The 17,367-nt window shown below is 42.3% G+C and overlaps 1 protein-coding gene across 10 annotated transcripts in view; it reads right to left on the bottom strand.

Moving 5' to 3' along the window:
• Positions 1 to 17,367, bottom strand: part of NPNT (nephronectin) — a 76,543-nt gene extending 59,176 nt beyond the window's left edge. For 4 of the 10 annotated variants that reach the window (XM_081484091.1, XM_081484124.1, XM_081484096.1 and 1 more), the window contains exons 1-2: positions 16,784 to 17,246; positions 14,493 to 14,593 (exon numbers count right to left, since the gene is read on the bottom strand). In XM_081484091.1, the coding sequence (XP_081340217.1) occupies positions 14,493 to 14,593; positions 16,784 to 16,854 (172 nt within the window). In that variant the 5' untranslated portion in view covers positions 16,855 to 17,246. Of the gene's footprint in view, positions 1 to 14,492; positions 14,594 to 16,783 lie in introns of those variants that run through there. The other 6 variants (XM_081484073.1, XM_081484106.1, XM_081484116.1 and 3 more) reach the window with 5 other exon arrangements.

The raw sequence follows: 17,367 nt of genomic DNA, 5'->3' as shown, positions 1-17,367 counted from the left end.
CTCTGATCTATGAAAACAAGGCTAAAGTTTTGTAAAACAGCATTGTTTTCAGCAAAGTTAAGCATAAATCCAAAAATATTAGTTTTTCCTTTGTGTACATTAGTGCAAATTTTAACTGTGATGACATAGTTCCTAAAAGTTGGGAATAAGTCAGTAATATTTACAAAAGACAACCTTAACCTTGTGATTTAATGATGTTATAATAGGAAAACAATGTCAGATTTGGAGAATTTTTATCATTAATCTACAGGACAGTTAAAGACATATTGACCAAATTAAATGTTCAGTTTTAAATTTTATTGGATTCTAGACTACCTTCATTCGAATCACCTACAGCCAATCTTTAGTCTTAACTTGGATTTCCCTGGCATCTGGTACCTACGAAGACTGCCTCCAGCCTTTGGTTAAATATGGCAAAAAAATGAGGGCTTCTAATTAAATATAATTAAAAAGAAAACTGCTTCTTCTACAAAATCAACTACGATAAAGCTAAGAAGCCAACTTGATTATTCATATCTCTTTCTGCTTCAATCAGATAAGAATAACAAGTTGACTTGTGTTTCATAGGCTACAAGGTAAAACTAAAATTCTTGAGAATACCTATAAAAGAAAATGTAGTAACACATGGGTATCTGCCATTATTTTACCATATAATAATACTTTTTCTCATCTAGGCTATAATGTTTTCCTTTATGCTGGCTTTACTAGGAATTTTATTAGTAATTATATTATGACCATAATTATCTGAACTAGGCACTAGCAGTAATTTAAGTGGCAAAACTGGAAAATTTTAAATGAAGCTTTAGTGCATTAAAATGCACTAAATATAATTTAAAATGCACAAGTATAAGTTCCTTATATTTGATATTACTTAACTGAACTCTGTATCTTGCAAGCACCAGTTTTTAAGTAACTAGATACATATTTTGCAACCAGTTTGCTCTGGTCAATTTCCAGGGATGCACCGTCAATCACATTAAGCCTATGCTAACAGTATTTTGCTATGGGCAGTGATTGATATCACTTTTAAATTTTTTCAAGCCAAATTATCTTTGCTTCGTTCTTTGAGAACTGATCACTTGTTTATCCCCACAAACAAGTGTAAGATCTTGGCCCTGGCAATGTAAACTCCTTGGCTCCCCTCCAGGTTGAAACAGGGTGGCAATTTTTGGACAGGTTAGATTCTCAGTTGGTGCTAATCTTTGAGGAAGGGCATTCAAAACCCCTTTCTGTGTTTCTCCTAAGGAGATGGGGGACTTACTGGATTGGTGCCCTCTCAAGATACATGGTGAGTCCTCTTCTTTTTTGGGAGAGAGAGACAGATACAGAGTGATTCTCCTGGGCATATGTGAACCCAGAGTTTCAAGTTCCAATGCCACTGGAGCTTCAGGAGTCCCTGAAGAATTAGCCTTTCCTCATGTGTGTGTGCTAAGTCACTTCAGTTATGTCTGACTCTTTGTGACCCCATGGACTGTAGCCCATCAGGCTCCTCTGTCCAGGGGATTTCCCAGGCAAGAATACTGGAGTGGGTTGCCATTTCCTCCTCTCCACGGGATCTTCTTGACCCGGGGATCAAACCCGTGTCTATATTATGTCTCCTGCACTGGCAGGCAGGTTCTTTACCACTAGCCCCACCTGGGAAGGCCAGGCAGGCTTTCCTCATGCCCCAGTGAAAGTAAGTTTGTGTCTGGATGGTGACCTGAGACTCTACTTTGAGTCTATTCAGGTCTAAGTAGCTTATTTAAAGCAGCCTTCCATGAGATCCAGGTGAACCAAATTAAAACTAAGAGTCATTTTGGTTCCTCTGCACATGTATAACAATCAGGAGCTTTGGGGAAATGAGCACTGGTCAAAGATTTTGTTATTTCTGGGCTCACTGGCCCTTATTGTATGTTACAGCGTAAGTAGGATAAATGGTGCCTGGAAGCAATGTTTGTGCCTCACCACTTATCCCAGGTCATAATTTGCATGAAAACGAGAAAGTACATGCAAAGTGATAATGGCTTTCACACTGATGTTCAATGAATACAAAAATTGTAACTTATATAAAATTGATACAAAAAAATTCTCCCACTGATTTCTTTGCAGAGCCTCTTTACACTGGATCCCAGGAGACATCTATCTGTATTCCATTCCCAGTGCCTCTAGGTACCAACTACATCAACTGCTGACTGATCTTTAAAATACATGGGCTAAAAAAGAAAAGATATATGGACTTGCTTTTAATTAATATTACAGAAAACTCGACATTGTTAGAGATCCTAACTTGAAACTGTCTGGTCTAACCTGGAATTGTCCACCCAAAATCCCATATAGTTCACCCATTGCTGCCAGATATTCTGGGATGAATCAAGCTGATTCATCAGAAAACTCAGTGTGTGATTCAAATTATACCATATATATATATTATTTTTAAAATTATTTTCCATTATAGGTTATTACAAGATATTGACTATAGTTCCCCGCGCTATATGGTAAAACTTTGTTGCTTGCTGCATATTTATTTTTTAAATTAGAAATCTAGCATTCTATTCATACTAAGTCAAACAACCACACAAAAAAAGAAAAGAATTCTACTTTTTAAAATTTAGCAATGTTTATCTTTTTGCCAGTTTTTCTAAATGTCCTGTGGACATCTAATAACAACATATGAGAAACAAAATTTCAAATATATTTGTGTAGGATATAAGATTAATATAAATTAATATAAACAGACATCTATTATGTTTAAATTATTAATGACATCATTCAAAATGCTCCTATTCTTATTTTTTCTGTACTTGATAAAATATTCAGAGAAATGTTAATATGTCTTACTATGATTATATTTTTTTTTTCTTTTCCCCTATATTTCTTCTGATTTTTGCTTTATGTATCTTTTGTCCCTTTATTGTTAGGTGTCTAATGGTTTATGATGTCTATCTTCTTCATGAATTGCACCTTTCATCATTAAAAATATTCATCTTTGTTTTATTTAAAAAGAAAGAAAGAAAAAAGTAGAAAGGTCAGTGTGTATAATGTTTCTTAAGATGCATATAGAATAGTTTTCTACGAACTGCACTTCTAGAGTAAAGGCCTCATCTTAGGTTGGCGTTCTTTTTTGGAACAGCTTTACAAAACCACCACTAGTTCATGATAAAAAATGTTGCTGTAGTCCCTTCCACTCCATCATTCACCCCTCTTCTCTAAATACCACATGAAAGTCTTTCAGAACTGTATGTGGTAAAAGCCATAATTTCCACCAAATAACTGGCTTGCTTCTTCCCTAACAAACAAGAAGAATTATATGAGCAATGAAAATTCCCTTTTCTCTTTGGCTAGGAGAAACTAAGAGCCAAATTATACAACAGAATTTGACTCCTATGGCTTACGTATCTGCATTTATTAACTCTCTCCCATCTTACATTTTGTTCTATCCTTTTTTCTTGCTCCAGACTTTGTTAATTCTATTTTCCTATTTTAAGGCATTCATTCCTGGAAACCACATCCTTTTCCAAACAAGGTAGGACATAAAACCATAGAAATAAATCCATTCTACTTGTCTTTTAAGGTATCTTCTAAGGAGCCAAAAATAGAAAGTGACTGAATGGAAGGTTTACGCTCAGTAATATTATCCATGACTTAATTTCCTTTAAGTTACATGTTTTATACAAGACATTTTATGAAAATAAAATGAGAGCTATTTAGTAACTGTACTTACATAAAAACAGAATGACTCTCCAATTCTCCCACATCTGTATGTATATACAACAGTGATGATGAATACGTAAAGATATTCACTATGGCTTATTTTGTAAAAACAAAGCACTGAAAACCACCTAAATATACATAAATAGGGGATTTTTAAATCAATTAATTTAAAATTAATTATGTTGCATCCACTTCAATTTACCTGGATTCATGGACCTAAAATTCCAGATTCCTATGCAATATTGTTCTTCACAGCATCGAACTTTACTTTCACCACCAGGCATATCCACAACTGAGCAGCATTTCTGCTTTAGCCCAGACTCTTCCTTCTTTCTGGAGCTATTTTCTCCACTCTTCCTCAGGAGCATACTGGACATCTACCAACCTGAGGGGCTCATCTTCTGGTGTCATATGCCTTTTCATACTGTTCATGGGGTTCTCAAGGCAAGAATACTGAAGTGGTTTTCCATTCCTTTCTCCAGTGGAATGGAGGAATTTAAATTAGATGACCATTATACCTACTACTGTGGGCAAAAAATCCCTTAGAAGAAATGGAGTAGCCATCATAGTCAACAAAAGAGTCTGAAATGCAGTACTTGGGTGCAATCTTGGAAAACAACAGAATGATCCTGGTTTGTTTCCAAGGCAAACCATTCAACATCACAACTAAAGAGCCTCTTGATGAAAGTGAAAGAGGAGAGTGAAAAAGTTGGCTTAAAGCTCAACATTCAGAAAACTAAGATCATGGCATCTGGTCCCATCACTTCATGGGAAATAGATGGGGAAACAGTGGAAACAGTGTCAGACTTTATTTTGGGGGGCTCCAAAATACTGCTGATGGTGATTGCAGCCATAAAATTAAAAGACGCTTACTCCTTGGAAGGAAGGTTATGACCAACCTAGATGGCATATTTAAAAGCAGAGACATTACTTTGCCAACAAAGGTCCATCTAGTCAAGGCTATGGTTTTTCCAGTGGAAAACTGGATGGATGTGAGAGTTGGACTGTGAAGAAAGCTGAGCACCGAAGAATTGATGCTTTTAAACTGTGGTGTTGGAGAAGACTCGAGAGTCCCTTGGACTGCAAGAAGATCCAACTAGTCCATCCTAAAGGAGATCAGTCCTGGGTGTTCATTGGAAGGACTGATGTTGAAGCTGAAACTCTAATACTTTGGCCACCTCATGCAAAGAGTTGACTCATTTGAAAAGACCCTAATGCTGGGAAGGATTGGGGGCAGGAGGAGAAGGGGACAACAGAGGATGAGATGGTTGGATGGCATCACTGACTTGATGGACATGGAGTTGGTGATGGACAGGGAGGCCTGGTGCACTGCGATTCACGGGGTCGCAAAGAGTTGGACACGACTGAGTGAGTGACTGAACTGAACTGAACTGAACCGATGCCCCTACCACCGATGCTAAAGAAGCTGAAGTTGATCAGTTCTATGAAAACCTATAAGACCTTCTAGAACTAACACCAAAAAAAAAAAATGTCCTTTTCATCACAGGGGACTAGAATACCAAAGTGAGAAGTCAAGAGATACCTAGAATAAAAGGCAAGTTTGCCCTTGGAGTACAAAATGAAGCAGGGCAAAGGCTAACAGAGTTTTGCCAAGAGAACGCACTGGTCATAGGAAAACCCTCCTCCAACATGTACATGTGTAGATGACTCTACATGTGTACACCACCAGATGGTTAATACTGAAATCAGACTGATTATATTCTTTGCAGCCAAAGATAGAGAAGCTCTACACAGTCAGCAAAAAAACAAGACCTGGAGCTGACTGCGGCTCAGATCACCAGTTCCTTATTGCAAAATTCAGGCTTAAATTCAAGAAAGTACAGAAAACCATCAGACCATTCAGGTATGACCTAAATCAAATCCTTGTGATTATATAGTGGAAGTGACAAACAGATTCAAGGGATTAGATCGGATAGAGTGCCTGAAGAACTAAGGACAGAGGTTTGCAATACTGTACAGGAGATGGTGACCAAAACTATGCCCAAGAAAAAGCAATGCAAGAAGGCAAAGTGGCTGTTTGTAGAGGCCTTACAAATAGCTGAGAAAATAAGAGAAGCAAAAGGCAAAGGAGAAAGGAAAAGATATTCCCAACTGAATGCAGAGTTCCAGGGAACAGAAAAGAGAGTTAAGAAAGCCTTCTTAAGTGAACAATACAAAGAAATAGAGGAAAACAACAGAATGGGGAAGACTAGAGATCTCTTCAAGAAAATTAGAGATACCATGGGAACATTTCATCCAAAGATGGGCACAATAAAGGACAGAAATGGCGAGGACCTAACAGAAGCAGAGATATTAAGAAGAGGTGGCAAGAATACACAGAAGAACTAAAGAAAAAAGATTTTCATAACCCAGATAACCATGATGGTGTGATCACTCACCTAGAGCCAGACATCCTGAGTGTGAAGTCAAGTCGGCCTTAGGAAGCATCACTATGAACAAAGCTAGTGGAGGTGATGGAATTCCAGCTGAGCTATATCAAATCCTAAAAGATGATGCCGTTAAAATGCTGCACTCAATAAGTCAAATTTGGAAAACTCACCAGTGGCCACAGGACTGGAAAGGGTCAGTTTTCCTTCCAGTTCCAAAGAAGCACAATGCCAAAGAATGTACAATTGTGCTCATTTCACATGCTAGCAAGGTCATGCTCAAAATCTTTCAAGCTAGGCTTCAACAGTACATGAACTGAGAACTTCCAGATGTACAAGCTGAATTTAGAAGAGGCAGAGGAACCAGAGATCAAATTGCCAACATTCATTGGATCATAGAAAGAGCAAGAGAATTAAAAAAAAAAAAAACTACTTCTGCTTCATTGACTATGCTAAAGCCTTTGATGTCGATTACAACAAACCTTGGGAATTCTTAAAGAGATGGAATACCAGACCACCTTACCTGTCTCTTGAGAAACATATATGCAGGACTAGAAGCAACAGTTAGAACCAGACATGGAACAGACTGGCCCCAAACTGGGGAAGAATTACATCAAGGCTGTATATTGTCATCCTGCTTATATAACTTACATGCAGAGTACATCATGTAAAATGCTGGGCTGAATGAATCACGAGTTGGAATCAAGATTCCTGGGAGAAATATCAACAACCTCAGATATGAAAATGATATCACTCTAACGGCAGAAAGCTAAGAGGAACTAAAGAGCCTCTTCATGAGGGTGAATGGAGAGAGTGAAAAAGCTGGCTTAAAACTCAACATTCCAAAAACTAAGATCATGGCATCTGGTTCCATCACTTCACGGCAAACAGATGGGGAAAAAGTGGAAACAGTGACAGACTTTATTTTCCTGGGGTCCAAAATCACTGTAGATGGTGACTGCAGCCCTGAAATTAAAAGATGCTTGCTTCTTGGAAGAAAAGCTATGACCATCCTAGACAGCGTTTCCAAAAGCAGAGATTACTTTGCCAACAAAGGTCCGTCTAGTCAAAGCTATTGTTTTTCCAGTAGTCATGTATGGATGTGAGAGTTGGCCCATAAAGAAGGCTAATCACTGAAGAACTGATGCTTCTGAACTGTGGTGTTGGAGAAGACTCTTGAGAGTCCCTTGGACAGCAAGGAGATCAAACCAGTCGATCCTAAAGGAAATCAACCCTGAATATTCATTGCGAGGACTGAAGCTGAAGATGAAGCTCCAAATATTTTGGCCATCTAACGTAAACAGCCGATTCACTGGAAAAGATCCTAATGCTGGGAAAGATTAAGGGCAGGAGGAAAAGGGGATGGCAGAGGATGAGATAGTTAGATAGCATCACTGACTCAAAGGACATGAGTTTGAGCAAACTCCAGAAGATAGTGAAGGACAGGGAAACCTGAAGTGCGGCTGTTACGGGATTGCAAAGAGTTGGACACGACTTAGCAACTGAACAACATGGTGCATCCATATTTAAAAGAATGAGTCAGGCTTACATGAATTGATAAGGACTAGCCTCCAAAATGTAGTATTATATGAAAAAATACTAGGTTTACTTCATGCCATTACTTTATGAACAGGAAGAATTTTGGTTAATGTATTATAACATAGTCATACGGTGGAATACTGCACATTCATTAAAAAATGAGCAATTGCTTCATGTACTGATGATAAAGAAAGACTTTCAAGATGCATTTTTAAGAAAAAGAAGGTAAAACGGTATATATAGCATGCTTTCATTTGCATCAAAGAGGTAGGGGTGGAGATATACAGGAATTTGCCCACAAATATGTAAAATATTTCTGAAAATTATACAAAAACCTGCTAATATTATTGTCTAACAAGGGGTATTTAAGGATCTGAACACACTTTCTCTTATAAAATAAATACATATTTTTAAAAGATTGGTGGGAAAAAATTTTAAACCTGTACAAAATTGCTGGGAGAGAGACAAAAGTATCCGCTATAGTTGAGGGGAGTGGGAAGTAATGAGAATTAAGGCTAAGAATTCACCCTCTCTTCCCTTTCATCTCCCCTGTGAATATCTTCCATTATTCACTGAAGGAAACTGCAGGGAATCACTCAGCATCACTGGATTGTCATTTTAAACGCATGCGGTTGATTCAATTGACTGAAAATGCATATAACATGAACTCTACAGTTGAAAACCGCCATTACAATTGCCACAGGAGGGGAGGGTGAGGACTACACCTACATTTTTCAAAGCTTTTCAAAAAATTTCGAAGGAGGAAACAGTGTCATTTCTGGGCCAGAAGCAGCTCCTTGGGACCAGGTGTGCATATGCTTTCAGGCAGCATCTCCATGTCGCAGGTATTTGAGGGCAGACGAAGCAGCTGAACTTCCAGCCACTGAAGTGCTTCCCTTCACTCGACCTGACATCCCAGGCTGAGAAGTGCTAACATTTCTGGTCTATAAAGACCCACCCAGATCAACTGAAATGGTGATCTTAGGAAATTGCCTGCGAGCATACTAAGTTGCTTCAGTCAGGTCCGACTTTGTGCTACCCCGTGGACTGCAGCCTGCAGGCTCCTGTGTCCAGGGGATTCTCCAGGCAAGAATACTGGAGTGGGTTGCCATATCCTCCTCTAGGGGATCTTCTCGACCCTGGGATGCAACCCCCGTCTCTTATATCTCCTGCATTGGCAGGCAGGTTCTTTACCACTAGCACTACCTGGGAAGCCCTCTAAGGAAATTAGTAGCTCTCAATAGTAAGATACAAAGATCAGTTCTAATCAGGGGAAAGAATGAAGGAACAAGGTAGTTTCTCTGCACCTTGACTTTCAAGAAGACTCATCCTCCAAAACTACCTGTGCGAAAAGGTCAAACTTCTTCAGCTCTGACTCTGACGTGGAATCTACATTCCAGGACCACTTGAAGTTACCCAAAGTATGTGCCATTCTTAAATAATCTTTTCATGGAAAGCGGGTGGTTGGATAATCTTGAAGACTAGTTCCTAAGGGTGTGGAAATTCAGATTGAGGGCTGAAAGTGTTGTAAGATGGTCCACTGCCTAGCATTTATTCCTACCTCCAAAAATAAACCATGACATTTTGCATACTCACCCCAAGATTAGAGGAGGCATTCTCACCCCAAAATTAGAGGAGGAAGCTGATAAACACTAAGACAGTGAAGCATGCTCAACTCCATTAAGCTGGCCCAGGACCTGCTGGCAATCTTCAACATGGCTCTGAGCAGCACAGCCTGCCTTGAGATTCCCAACCACTCCTGGTGGGATGCATACAGTTGTATGGGTATAGAAAACTGCTTCACCTAGAAAATGCTGATTCATGTCCAGTGCAGGCTGCCATAGCTGTTCACTACTAATGGAAAGGCACTCACTAGCAAGTGTGGGAACACTAGAAGTGGCCTTCAAAATCACTTCCAGTATTTCTCATTTACTCTTATTTTAAAAAAGGATTCAAAATCTAAATAATCAAAGAAGGGTGTAATCTATGTATTTTTGTGACTAGGGACATGAAATCAATGATTAATGTAGGGAGCAAAAATGAACAAATTATGTTCCTTTTATGACGCTACATTTCTGAAACCAGATGTGAATGAGGAAAAAAATATGAATTTTAAGTGTTTCATTTACTGTATCAAAATTCTCCGCTTCAACTAATAACCATTTCATTTGACATACAGAAATAATAAATTCAATAATTTGCTCATCATTCTTTCTAGTGATACACAATCATTAGCCATAACGCATATTATCCAAATGAAATTATTGGAGGTACAACTCCAAAACAGTTTCAGAATGAATTACTGTTTCTCGGTCTTTGAGATAGTCCTTGAACTAACCTGTAAGTTTATCAAGCGCTTTTAAGAATCCAGAATTTTCACTTTACATGGCAATTGTACAGTTGTAAGCAGCAGCAGCCGCAGCCTTTACTAACTTCAGGGTGGGGAGGAAGGAGGAAATGAGGTTTAGAACTAATAGAGTAAAATCAAACTCTAGGTGTGGGTTTTATTTCTCACCAAAATCTCCAAAGAAACATAACAAAATGCCCACATTTTTCCTGCTCTTAAGGAAAATTGCTCAAGGACAGCCAAAGAACTCAGAAACTGAATAGCTTTGTTGAAACCTAGAACTAGTTGCATTTTGAATTTTTCTTCACACCTTTACAAACACTATTTGTAACAATAGAAACACTATTGTTACAGCCACATAGGTAGCCAAACCTCCCAGTAAACAGAAAAACAGCCAGACAGAAATGCAATGTCTAGATCCTGTACGCTTTTCAATATAAAGGAAGTTCTCAGGTGGGATTCAGAGCTGCAGGGCACCTTAGAAAGCCACTTGTAAACTGGGAAAAGTGCAGCTGAGAAATGTTAAATAGCTAATCAAGTACAAAAGTCAGACTTCCACTCAGTTGCCTCAAATTGTCTAGTGCTTTTAGTTAAGAACTGTTTCCATGGCATACATGGCTTTTTAAAATCAGAAAAACATCGAGAAATCTTTATTACTGAGATCTCCACTTGTTAGCAGCAGAGAAATTGTTAAAATAATTGAAATGTGTCATTAACATGATGGGAAAGTTAAGGAAGTTAAGCAGAAATAACTACAGAGCAGGAAACAGGTAGTTTGTGATCCTCTGAGTGATTAAGGTGTGGTGTTCTGTAAACATAGACCGATCCAGTGTGTTGCAAACATATTAAGAAATCTCCCTTTTCCAACTCAGAGTTATATCAATAGTGAATAAAGGTAAAGTCCAAGACAGTTAATTAGAAACTCCAATTCTGAATCCTCAACATGTAGAGATCTGTTTGAGTTAAGAATACAAAACAAAGAATCAAAGAATAGAAGGAAGGTACAGGTATGACCTCCTAAAGCACAGTGAAAATGTAACTTATTTCTGGAACAGGGCGTGCTTTCCCCGGCCAGGTGGAGATGTTGGGTGGCACGGGCAGGATGCAGGAGGATGGTTTCTATGCCTGTTGGAGAGCATCTCTGGTCCCTCCTTCCTCAGTTCCGGAGGAAAAGGTGGGAGGTCTGGTTGAACATGGTTTTGTGGCTGGACTTGCAGGCTGAGCAATGCAAGCCCCATGCCAGGTGAATCGTCCATGAAAAGGTGGGCAGCAGGTGAAAATGAAATACAGCATCTTTTGGGTAAATACATATACTCGACTCACATAAATATTGAGTCAGAACATCTCACATGTGCTCAACCAAATGGAATAGACACCAGAGGGTCAGTGCTCTAGCGTGCGAGATCTCCCCCAGCTTACACTTCTCCTAAGGGATAAACTGGGAGGTACTGCACACAGGAGGGAATTGCTCCCTTTTGCTTTGCTGCGCTGATTTAAAGGAAAATTCCAAAGTGAATCACTCAGAAAAACGAGGACCAGGGCACCTTGTTGAGGAAGGGAGAATGCTCCTCATGGGAAAGGGACTCTGAGATTATATAAGGGTCAGAAAGGCAAAAGCATTTTTCACATTAGAGTTCCCAGAAGCTGTTCAGAATTTTTATAGGTAATCTATTACCAGATGTAACTGTTAAAGAATAGCAGGTCTATTTTCCTCGAATAAATATAGTGACAGGGGTTTAAATTTCACAAAAGCTTTCTTTAAAACCAATCAGGAGTTTTCCATCTGTCCTCAACAAGCCTCTTCTTGGTGCTGTTCGCTCCCACTTCGAGCAGACTCCCCCCCAGGATGCACATTCCTCTACCTGTTTATAGCAAAACAAAGACAGAGGGATCTCTGAACTGGTAAGAGATGCTGGGACCATCTGAGATTCTGCAAAAATAAAACACAGGCAAGGAAGCATCCATCTTTGAACTCATTTTTAAAACTCTACCATCTATAATATTAATGGTAAAGATCCATCTGGCCCTTTTCAAAGGCATTTTATTTTACTGCAACAAAGAATCTCAGAACCATTTTTTTTTTTTTAATTTAGGCAGTATAAAGAACAAAGAATCTGATGGCACATAAGGACCCATCCCACAACACTGTATCAACAGCAGCATTCCTTCATATTTCTTTAATTTCACCAGTCACACATAATAGGGTATGTCTGGAGTAGTTTTACATGCTTTACAAATGATAATTTACTTAAACTTTGTTATGGTCCTAGGAGGTATTGTACTATTTTACATCCATTTTAGAGATGAGTAAAACAAAGCACAGAGGGGCTGAATGATCTGTTCAAGGTCAAACAGTTAATAGGAAGTGGAACTAGTTTAAATCCAGGCAGTCTAGCTCCAAAGTCCACATTTCCTCCGTTATGCTGCCTCTCAAACTTTCATCAAATCTAAGATAAACTGGGATTTGTGCAGGATCACCTTAAAGCATTTATCACCATTTCAATAATTAACTCATGCCATGTTGCAGCTTCCTCAGATCCAATGCAAGAAAGATAAATACTATCAAATACTATATTTGACTGCTTGTGCTGTCTTTTAGAAACCAAATGAAGGTACAGAAAATTAGAGTGTCCTGTATCTGCTGGGAAAACTACTGCACAGAAAGTGAAACGTTAGGCAGTCACTTGGATGTTTAAATTTTGACATACCACTGGACTCTTCAAAGGTCTTCAAACTCATTCAAATTCAGAACTGCCAAGGCGGTGTGTATCAGAGAAAATTTAATTCCAAGATAAAGAGACATAAAACAGGTCTTTCTGGGGGAATTCCACAGTTGATGAACCTCTAAGAAAGTTTTCTCCTCAAAATTCTTTTAGCACAACTGGCAGAGTGCAAATATCCTCCTCCACTTGCCTCTGCCGACTGCCCTGGCACGCTGCCTTCACGGGACGTTCACTCCAGTGCTCGCAGCCAGGCAGCCTTGTCCTGGGTGGGGCTGGGGGCCTGTACACACCCCAGAGTGCTGCAACACTCACTTTGGGGGTGTTCAGAAAACTAAGGCAGTGAAGGAGGTGGAAACTACCTTCCTTCCTGCCAAGAAGCTACTTATCTTTTATTCAGGAGAGGTGTGTATATTGATTGGGTCAAGAGAAGAATCCTCTCTTCACCTTTCGCTTATCAACACCTGACTGCTCTTCAAATTCCACACCTGTGGCCTCCAGCTGTGCAAACACCTCTGTCCCAGTGGCATAAGTGGCATCATAGACTGTAGTCCATCAGGTACCATTCTTCTCTCTGACCATCTTCCTTTAAAAACAACGTGAAATAGACTAACCAGTAGGGGCACAGGAGGGGCTTTACCTTGTTCTTTTGTTTACCAAAAACTGGAGTTACTACCATCTGCCTTTAATAAAAGCAGCAGTGACCCAGCTGTGCAACAAGTCTGGCCCAGTGGCTTGCAAGGAGCAGGCAAACAACCATGAGTCCCCTTTACCTTTTTCCTCCCTAACCAGAGACATCAACCCAGGGCTGTTCCTCTCCCTCTTTCACAAAGTTAGGGGCAGACATCACCAAAGACTGAAATAACTAAGGGAACGCCTAGCTTTCAAACTGAAATTTACTTGATTCCTCACCTCACCAACACTTCTCTAAGGCAGCCTCCTCCCTTTCCATCTCCAGCCTTTTTAACTACCCTTCCCTATTTCTCTAAGCCCCTTTTTTATTACTGTTAAAAACACTGGAATACATCAAAATCAACTCAGTTCCACCATCTAACCAGACATACCAATCTAGGGATCCAAAGATATTGCAGAAATTTACTTGACTGTTTTGTGATTTTTTTTTTTGTTAGGGCAACTGGGAAAGATAAGATTTTTAAATGCAGATAAAAAAGTGGGAATGAATTTCTCAAAATTCTGGGATGTGGCTCTGATTTCCACCACTAAAATATCCATTTGTGATTATGGAAAAGGTAAAAAAAAATCAGTGCTCTGATTTGGCACTTAGTACATGATGTTGACTACTCATAGAACTTCAAAATGATTTTTTTTTAAAGTGCTATTTGATTATACTGGGTGGTCCATTTAGAATCCAGTCAATACAATCTCACTTCAGAAAAAAGATTTACAAATAGGCCACTTTATACAACAGCTATGGTAAGGAATTTATAAGTGCTGTAAGGTTCAGAGTTTATTTAGTGTAAATACAGTCTAGACTCATTATCTTACCCCCATCTCACAGCCCACAGCAAAGAGTAAGGCTGATGGGAAAACAAGAGCTGGAGGTACTGAGGACAAATGCTAAAATGAGCACCCTACGTACCTCTGTGAAGAACAAAACTGGTACCTTACTTTAGTAGGGGGGTTCCGGTTGGAAAGGGGCAGAATAAGAGGTCGGGGGCAACTCCCACGTCAGAACCACACCAGGAAGCCTTGCTCAGTAATGAGCCCTCCGATGTGCAGAGTGAAGCCATGACTGACAGTGGACAGCCCGCCCCCCACAGATGCTGAAGTCCCCGGGCTGATACTCACGCTGACACTGTCCCCAGGACCGGCGGGCCCAGCCCCAGCAGCAGTCAGTCCTCCCACCGTAACGACACAGGCCAATGGATGACACTATTTGCCTGGGCCACCTACCAAACAAAAAGATTCAAATTAAATAAACACACTCTTGAAATTAAAAATAATTTCCTCCTTATTACTTTAGAAAAACTTTTTAATCACACCCAGCAATTTTCTACGAACCCTTTCATGCCTGAAGGAATTAAACAACAGAACACCTTCAGGGAAATGGTTCTGCTATGATCTAATTTCAAACATCAGACAAACATACATACAACAGAGCAAGAATTGAGGGGAAAAAGGAGGGGAAGATCCTTTCTTACAGGGAAATAGCACCAGCTAAAACCAAGAATTCTCAAGGCTGCCACTCACAGGATGGTTTCTGAAGTTTGAAATAAAACAGATTCCTCTAAGGCCCACACCTGTTACTGAGAGGAAAGCCAGTTTTGGCTGATTCATGGTAAACCTAAAAGTATTAAATCAGACATGTCAAAGCAGAAGAAAAAAAAAATTCTGCCTTGTATAAGGGGGTACCTGTGGGAAGGGGCAGAAAGAGGGGAGGCTTCTCAAAATCAAATGAAACATAACTCTTTTTGAGATATGACTCTTCTGCAAAAAAAGTTTTCAGAAAAAAAAAATGTACTTGAGAAAGAAGACTAAATGAAACCAAGGCGAGTTTAAAGTGTGGCTAACATCTCAAGTGTCCTTGTAGTTTGAAACTTTCCTGCATCAACAATTCGTGTTATCGTCCTCTCTAACGTAAATAAGGACTAAAGCAAACCCTGGGTTTCAGGATACGATTTACCAACCAGATTCCACTTTGACACCTTATTTGGTACATCAGTTCCTTGTTTAGATTCACACCTACCTCGACGACTCTCCCCGCCCCTCACCACCCCAGAGGATCAATATTTTAATCGTCTGTTTTAGATATTTTTAAGACTACATGAAAATCTATGCATAATCATGTGATTATTTCTTGCTGCAAATATGTGTGCAAGACACGCACAGGATATCCAAATGTGGGGAAATCATTGCTTTAATAAAATAAAACAACCTCTGGCCGCAACCCCTCCCCACTTTTTTTTTTTTTAACTCTACTAATCTTTTCATTCCCCTTGCCTTCATCTCCCGCTTCTGCCCCCAAGCCCAAAGGACAAATAACCCCGAACTTTCCATTTCCTGCGACCAGGTGATAAACAAGCGGCTGCGCTTTTTCTCTTCAGCGCTCCACTGGCTCCCCTCCTTCCTTCCAGGCACAAGAAAGCCAATCAATCGTGGAATTGATTCGTTCCAGGACTGCAGGTAAAACAGGTGCGCAGTGTCTCGGGCTGCGCTGAGGAGGGGGTGAGGGTCACTGCATGAGGCTAACTGAGTGGCGGTGGGACCCAAGTTAAAAATCCCTCCTGGCTGCTGCTGCCTGTTTTCTGCTTAAGCAGCAGCGATGGACGCTCGGGGCGAGTCTGGTCTATAATTGCACCGAGGTGGAGTAACCAAGCACGCCCTCCCGACACACACGCAAGCACACACACTCTCGGGAGCCGATCTGGCAGCGGGGGCGAGGGCTCCTCGCTCTGCGGAAGGAGGAGCGGCTGAGTGACAGGGGAGCGGAGCAGAGCCTGGGGTTGTTGGGACCTGTCAGAGCACGCAGCAGTCAGGCTCGCCCGAGGTCTCGGGAGCTGTGTGTGCGTACAGGCACCCACACACGCGCGCGCAGCGTCCTCCCCCCGGCCCCTCGGTCCTTATTTTGAGTCCTCCCTCCCACCAAGGAAACCAAGTGGCGAAGCAAACGGGTCTCCCCCAGGAAGCACAGTGGCTTCCTCTCCCTACCCTTTGTGTGAGTCACCGTGACAGCCCCCAGCCGGGATGTGGCCCGGACCACCTGGAAGTTTCCCCATTGCAAAGCTGTCTAAAGCAAGAATTTCCCAGCCAAGCGATGTCCCGCACGTCACCGCCTGTGGGGCAGCTAACCCGCGCCCTCAGAGCCCACATGCCGGGCTCCAGCTCCCTTCTCCCGCAGCCCCGAGTCGGGCTCGGCGGTCAGCCCCGCAGGGCAGCTTCTCCCGGGTTCCCGGACGCGCAGGGGGCGCGCCCTCTAGGCCTTGGGCAGCCACTGGTGGAGACTGCAGCTCGACGGCTCTCCTCCCGCCGAGGCCGTGCTGTGGCCCGGCTTCTGGCCCGAGAGCCGAGAGACAGGACCCCAGGGCGGTGTGAAATTAGCGCTGGATAGAGCAGGAGAGGGTCCCCAGGTGCCGACTTACCTCCCGTCGAACTCCGCGGCCGCCTGCAGGTAGAGCGAGGACCCGAGCACCAGCGCCAGGAGGAAATCCATCTCCGGCGGCGAGTCCCGGGCGGAGGCTCGGCTGCAAGCGGGGAGCAGGTGGCGGGTGCTGGGGGCGCAGGAGAGGCGTGCTCGGCTCCCCCGAGGAGCTGCGGCCACCGAGGCTACTGCTGCCCCTCTCGGAGGAGAGCCGCGCGGCGCGCCGCCGGAGCAGGTCTGCTTGCGGCGTCCCGAGCCCCTCCGGCTCCCTCCCCGCGAGGGGAGGCGCTGCTGGCGAAGCCGCGCCGCCTGCGGGGAGGGGCGCAGGGGCGGGGGGCGCAGGGGCGGGGGGCGCAGGGGCGGGGGGCGCAGGGGCGGGGGGCGCGCGTGCGCTCGGCTCACCGCCCTCGGGTCCCCGGGTGAGGGTTGAGGGCGCCCGGCCCCTCAGCGGGAAGCTCGGGGGCGGGGGCACTGCGGGAAGGCAGAGTCTCTTGGGGACCAGCCAAGCGGGGCGAGCGCCAGGCTGGGAGAAAAGTTGCCAGCCCGGCCTGGACCAGGGGGAGCAGGGTGCTCGGCAGGAAAAGT

Source organism: Giraffa tippelskirchi, chromosome 1, assembly GCF_054371585.1.
Source record: "Giraffa tippelskirchi isolate mGirTip1 chromosome 1, T2T-mGirTip1v1.2.pri, whole genome shotgun sequence".
NCBI lineage: Eukaryota > Metazoa > Chordata > Mammalia > Artiodactyla > Giraffidae > Giraffa > Giraffa tippelskirchi.
The sequence above is the reverse complement of the archived record's forward strand: the minus strand, read 5'-3'. Positions and strand labels throughout refer to the sequence as shown.